The sequence below is a fragment of the Sinocyclocheilus rhinocerous genome, unplaced genomic scaffold, assembly GCF_001515625.1.
Source record: "Sinocyclocheilus rhinocerous isolate Xijiao unplaced genomic scaffold, SAMN03320098_v1.1 scaffold1246, whole genome shotgun sequence".
NCBI lineage: Eukaryota > Metazoa > Chordata > Actinopteri > Cypriniformes > Cyprinidae > Sinocyclocheilus > Sinocyclocheilus rhinocerous.
The window spans coordinates 716,870-722,869 of NW_015630543.1; the positions used below are offsets into that span (position 1 = coordinate 716,870).

At 36.6% G+C, this 6,000-nt stretch overlaps 1 protein-coding gene across 1 annotated transcript in view; it reads left to right on the forward strand.

The window, feature by feature from the left end:
- The first annotated feature begins 1,003 nt into the window (after positions 1-1,003).
- LOC107740538 (protein THEMIS-like) overlaps positions 1,004-6,000 on the forward strand; it is a 13,933-nt gene continuing 8,936 nt past the window's right edge. The window contains exons 1-3 of the mRNA XM_016552986.1: positions 1,004-1,344; positions 1,914-2,051; positions 4,083-4,544. Of these exons, the coding sequence (XP_016408472.1) occupies positions 1,254-1,344; positions 1,914-2,051; positions 4,083-4,544 (691 nt within the window). The 5' untranslated portion in view covers positions 1,004-1,253. The remainder of the gene's footprint in view (positions 1,345-1,913; positions 2,052-4,082; positions 4,545-6,000) is intronic.

Here is a 6,000-nt window from a genome sequence, read left to right on the forward strand (position 1 = left end):
ATATGTGTAGTAGTGCTCGTGTAAATGGACATTGTTTCGAAAGGGAAAAAAACAAACAAACACGTTCATCCATCGATCGAGAGCGTGTAACTGTGGCTCGAGAAGACTGAATGGCTGGCTTATTATGTGTTCTTTTGTTTTTTGGTAGCAGACGATGACCATAAGCCAAAGACTTGTGTAAAAATGTCTATAGGGATGAAGCACATTGTTTGTATTTATTGTTTACTTGCATTTTTGAAAGCTCAAAACAATCATTATCATTCCCCGTTCGGCTGAAATTTTCACTGCAAGCGCTCTTTTATGTACGAGACAGATTTAAGTAGTGTTATTTTATTTTGTTGTTGTTGTTGTATTTGAAAATTGTATTTCTTTTGAAATCTTTTACATGGTATCGTGGTTTGTTTTACGCAACTGATTGTGAATTATTCCTTTGCCGAGGAGAAAAGAGAAGAGCTCTATTTTTTCTGATGTTTTCACATTTGTATTGTGCTGGAAATGGAAAAAAAAAAAAAAAAGCACAAACAATGAAGTGTATGCATTAAAAAATATATACAGTATTAGACTCTAGTGTATTTAGGATCAAAGCCAATTTAAGAAGAAAGTGCAGCCTGTATCGATGCTGATCAGACGTTTTATAGAAAACAAAACAACAAAAAAATCCATCATGTGAAATAATAACTTATGTATTTTTTGTCTGTAGTTGCTGGCTTTCGCTGTATTACGATGTCAAATAGTAAAAATACTTTGAAATAAAAAAAAAGATATGTTAAAGAATGTGTTTGGAATGAATAGTTTTAAAATGTGGGTTTGTTGGAAATGTTGCGGTGGTTTCCCAGCCTTGCCACACAATATTGCTGTAAAAATGAGTCGGTGATGTTGTGTGTTTCAGTGATTTGGATCCCTGTTGTTTTGACTTGCATTGGGCCCTGATGTCATGAAGTCAGGCAGAGGATGTGGGATTTGTGTATGTCATAGTATTTTTGCAGCTCTGCTTAACAATGCGTTGAGTTGTGGTCTTCGAGCTGCACTCGGCTTCCTGTCCTCCTCCGCGGCGCAGGATGCCTCACAGTCTCGCTCTCAGTCTGCACTGCTGAGCTCAAGGGGCGTCTGGAGGGCCAAAGGGCATCCTGGGAGTTCCTCTGCCTCCATTAACCCTCTTACGGGACGTTTTATGGATCCGCGAGGTACAGAGCCACGTCTCTCAGCCCGTCCAGAGCTTTAAAAACGTCTCCTCGTAAAAGCCGCAGCAGAAGATGGCTACGACGCTGCATGAATTCACGCAGGTTCTGGACCCTAAGATGTTCCCCAGAGTGCTTCAGATCCAGTCAGGAATATATTGTCAAGGTAAGAGTAAAACTGGAGAGCTACCTGCTCAGAATTCATCTGCTCCTCACAGTCAAATAATAGCTGCAATTACGCATTTCCAACATTTTAAAACCTAGTGTGCACTTATTGGTGTAGGTGAGAAACAACATGTTGGTGAAAAATTAATACTGATAATTCATAAGCTTGCTGTTTGTTTTTTAAACACTTTTTTTTTTAAATAAAGCGCGAAATAGGCAGCATAATCCTGTTCCTCAATTTGTGTTGAAGCGTTGAAGACAGGCACGTTTTTACATATGAACCAATAGCAGCTTTCACAAAAGTATCCTTTTTAAACATTTAAGAGGCAACTCCAACTAGCAAGAAAAGTTTGAAGAAACAAAGTTAAATTCATTTTCAAACCGCATGATGCCGAGCGGAAACCCACTTCTTTCTGATCTTTTTCTAGTTCCTTTTAGTCAGTAATATGTCTTTTGTGAAGTCATTTATCTGTACTCCAGTGCTCGTGGTGAAATAGTTGTACTGCAACCGATACAAAATGGTTTGCAATGTATTTTAACATGCTTTAAACACTTTTTTTTCTTTTTCAGGCTGCGTGTATGAGATGTTTGGAAGAGAGTGCTCTCTTTCGACAGGAGATTTGCTGAAAGTCATTGATATCACCATCACCAGATTCAGTGCTCGGACCCCCAGCAACACTGAGATTGAGATTCCTGTGGAATACCCAGGTACCAGAGTTTCAGTGGACTGTAGATGTTTCAAACCTAAGACCATATATATATATATATATAAACTAACTATTTGTGTCTTTGATTAGCAAGTGACCTGGTTATTGTTGGTTGAAATGCATCTGTTTAAATCAAGGGAAAATTACGGTGGCCGAGAGAGCTCAACGCGCTGCAACTTAAGAAAACACATGCAAATTGAAAAAACACCAGCAAATTAAGAAAACATCTTCATCAGTTTGACAACACACACGCTGCAAATCCTCACAACACATGCAAATGAAGAAACGCGCTGCAAATCCTCACAACACAACCAAATAAGGAACGCGCTGCAAATAGCACGGACCACAACGGAAATGTTTCAAGGGGACCCAAAAAAGTGACGGACCCGGCTGGGATTTGTTTTTTTTATTTTTTTTTATATAATGCTTTATTATCAACAAGTAGCTTCATTTGCATGTGTTGTGAGGATTTGCAGCGTGTGTGTTGTCAAACTGATGAAGATGTTTTCTTAATTTGCTGGTGTTTTTTCAATTTGCATGTGTTTTCTTAAGTTGCAGCGCGTTGAGCTCTCTCGGCCACCGTAGAAAATAGCTAATCGTGGTCGGTCTGTTTGAGAAGCACCTGATCATTTGCTATAGAAATCTAACTGTGCCATCAGTTGAACATTTATTCATGCATTTGTTTTGTTAGTGAATTTAAATCTATTAACCTTGTTTTGGTAATGATAAACAAAAGATTAAAGACAAAAGATTTTTAAAAAATGCATAAAAAAGCTCACATACATTAAATAATTGCACATACATAAAACAGGCTAACAACGACAAAAACATATTTTGAAGTATGCGCGTGCGTCTATGTTACTTTCACAGTCGGCTTTACAGTTCGTTCAGTCCTTGTGTGTCCAAAAGAAGTCGTGTTGCAGATCTCGTCATCTGCTCATCCATGATAATTTTGCATGTTTTTTTTTTTTTTACGTTTGTGAATGTTTTGAATAAATGTTATATAATAACATCATTATAAGATAATCTGTTGCTTCTGATCATGCCAGTTCTGTCACATGAAATTCATCAAATTACAAAATAAGGTGACATTTTACACATTTTCGAAATGTTCCTATTGTTTTGCATATGTTCATTCTTTTTATTTGTACACAGTGACTTATAACTTCTGTCTGTACCTCAGAAGACTGGTTCTTATGTATGATAGTGATGTTATCAATGTAGGTTAAAGTGTCAGTGTTACAACTCACTTCATGCTAAAATCATCCCGTTTCTTAAGTCGCAAGCTGTTCTAATAGGACAGTGAAGATCGTTTCGCTAGTGAAGGACAATGACGTTTCAGAAAAGCGATTTTGTGATTTTACTAGCATAGTGGCTGTTTATTAGTACTTTCTAAAGCACATATTAATGCCTTATTCTGCATTAGCATTTTTTTAGATCCCTTAATCCACCCCATACCTAAACTTAACCACTACCTTACTGTTAATAAGCAGCAAATTAGGAGTTTACCGAGGAAAAAGTCATAGTTAATAATGAGAATTAATCCCTAAACTAATATTTGAGCCAAATATCATTGTCTTGAACCTGATGTGAACAGCAACTGATATGCAAAGAGAGAATTTGAGCAAACTCACTGCTGCGTTACCAGTTATGTGCAGAGCTTTGATGCTTCTGTCTTTATGATGTTCAGCTGCTCATCATAACCATAAGGTTGTCCTAGATAGGGTTTTCCATGACAATCTTAGCCGAATGTTGAAGGGATGTTGCTGGGATGGCTTAAGGACGAAAAGCTCCATCTTCACGTGGATAAGTCAGATATAGTGGACAGTGGAGTTGTTTTTCTTTTCCATTGGTCATGTCTTACAAGACTTTGACTGATGCATCATCCAAAACAATAGTGGTATAATGCCCTGTTAATGACTCACTAAAAAACTTTTGTGCTTGTATTTTTTTTATTGCCCACATTCTCTCTGCTGTCACCACTTTTGGTCCTTGTAGTGACTTAACATTGGCTCTGTGCTCTATGTGACAGGATTGTTCAAGCTAGTGGCTGACAGTCAGCCGTACCAAAGCATACAAGAGATAGCTGACTCAGTGAAGATCAGCTCCCACAGACTGTCCCAGCCGGTATTCCTCAGCGGTTCGGAGATTCAGCCGGCGCAGGGTGTCATACGGGAGGGAGACGGCTTCAGAATCACTGCCGTCACCCGTGAGCTCAGCGGTGGACGTGTGCGGTGTGAGCTGCTGCACAGAGAGCCCAAGATCTGCTTCAGCCTGAGCTTCTCCCAGCAAGGCCACTTCACAGAGTGCCAGGACGACCAGCTCTACACCCTGAGAGAGATAGCGGAGTGGAAAATCTCCAAAGGCAGAAAGAGGACTGTAACCGAGGTCAAAACGCTGCCCAAAAAGGACTTCTTATTCTCAAATTTGCTGGAGAATGTACTTGGAGAGCTGAAGCTGACTCCTGTGTATGAACTGAAGGCTGTTACACGACGTGAGTATGACACTAGTTTCATTCCTGTTCTAGTAGTGTACACAAATATGCTTAATAACAGTGTTATAGCCCAACATGCGGCAGCAAATCATTTTCTGAATCTATCATTTTTGTCTTGTTTTCCTGTAAAAATATCTGAACATCCTTAAAAAGAACCAACGATATATTAAGAGAAATTCAACAAAATTGAATAAAGAAGAAATTAAGGCCACACTTTATTTTAAGGTCCAATTTTCGATATTAACAAACCATTAACTATTACTTTTGCCTCAGTAAACACCTAATTTGCTGCTTATTGATAGTAAAAGTTTAGGTATTGGGGAGGATTAGGGGAGTAGAATATGGTCATGCAGAATATGTGCTTTATAAGTACTAAGAAACAGCCAATATGTTAGTAATAGTCATGCTAATAAACAACTAATTAATAGCGAGAATTGTTCCCTACACTAAAGTGTTACTGAAATTCAAATCAAGAAATTATTTGTCAATAGTATGAGAAAAAATACATTTGTTAACCCCTTTGAATGGTTTATTTATTTGTTTTTTTTCTGAAACCTCTGGCATATATATTTTTTACTATAAATCTTAGTTAGATTTCTGTGAAAGCAGGAGATAATATAATTCTTTTTATTTTTTTAATTTATCTTTACATTACATTTAGAGATTACATTTAGAGATTATATTGGACCCACTTTATATTAAGTGGCCTTAACAACTATGTACTTACATTTAAATTAATAATTTGGTACAATGCACTTATTGTGTACATACATGTTTTTACATTGTACTTATATTTTAAAAATACCTGCATGTGATTACATCTGTAATTAATTTCTGTTATTACATTTATAATTACACTGATGACCCATCCCTTACACCTTAACCAACACTTAAACCTACCCATACCACCAAACCTGTCCCTAACCTTAAATGTATCCCACCTCAATAGCAGCAGAGTGTTTTGCAATACAATATGAACACAACAAGTACATTGTACTTAATTTTTGATGTAAGTACATAGTGGTTAAGGCCACTTAATATAAAGTGGGGCCATTATATTTAGAGATTTTGGTGGCACTTTACAAGAAGGTTCTATTTGTTAACATTAGTCAACTAAATTAGTCACTGATAACTAAAACTAACTAAACTAAGGCTGATAAATACCTCTAAAGCATTTATTAATTTTAGTTAATGTTAATTTCAACATTTACTAATACGTTATTAAAATCAAAAGATCTATCTGGACCTGAGATACCATAAGCTAACAATGAACAGCATCAACAAAGATTAGTAAATGATTTAACAAATAAATTGCTCATTGTGAGTTAATGATATGCATGCATTAACTATTGTTAATAGAATACCAGATTTAAAAAAAAAAAAAGACAGTTTTAGGACTAGTCGATGTTTTTGCTGTGTGATCCGGTCATTGAAGATTAATTAAAAAAAAAAAAAA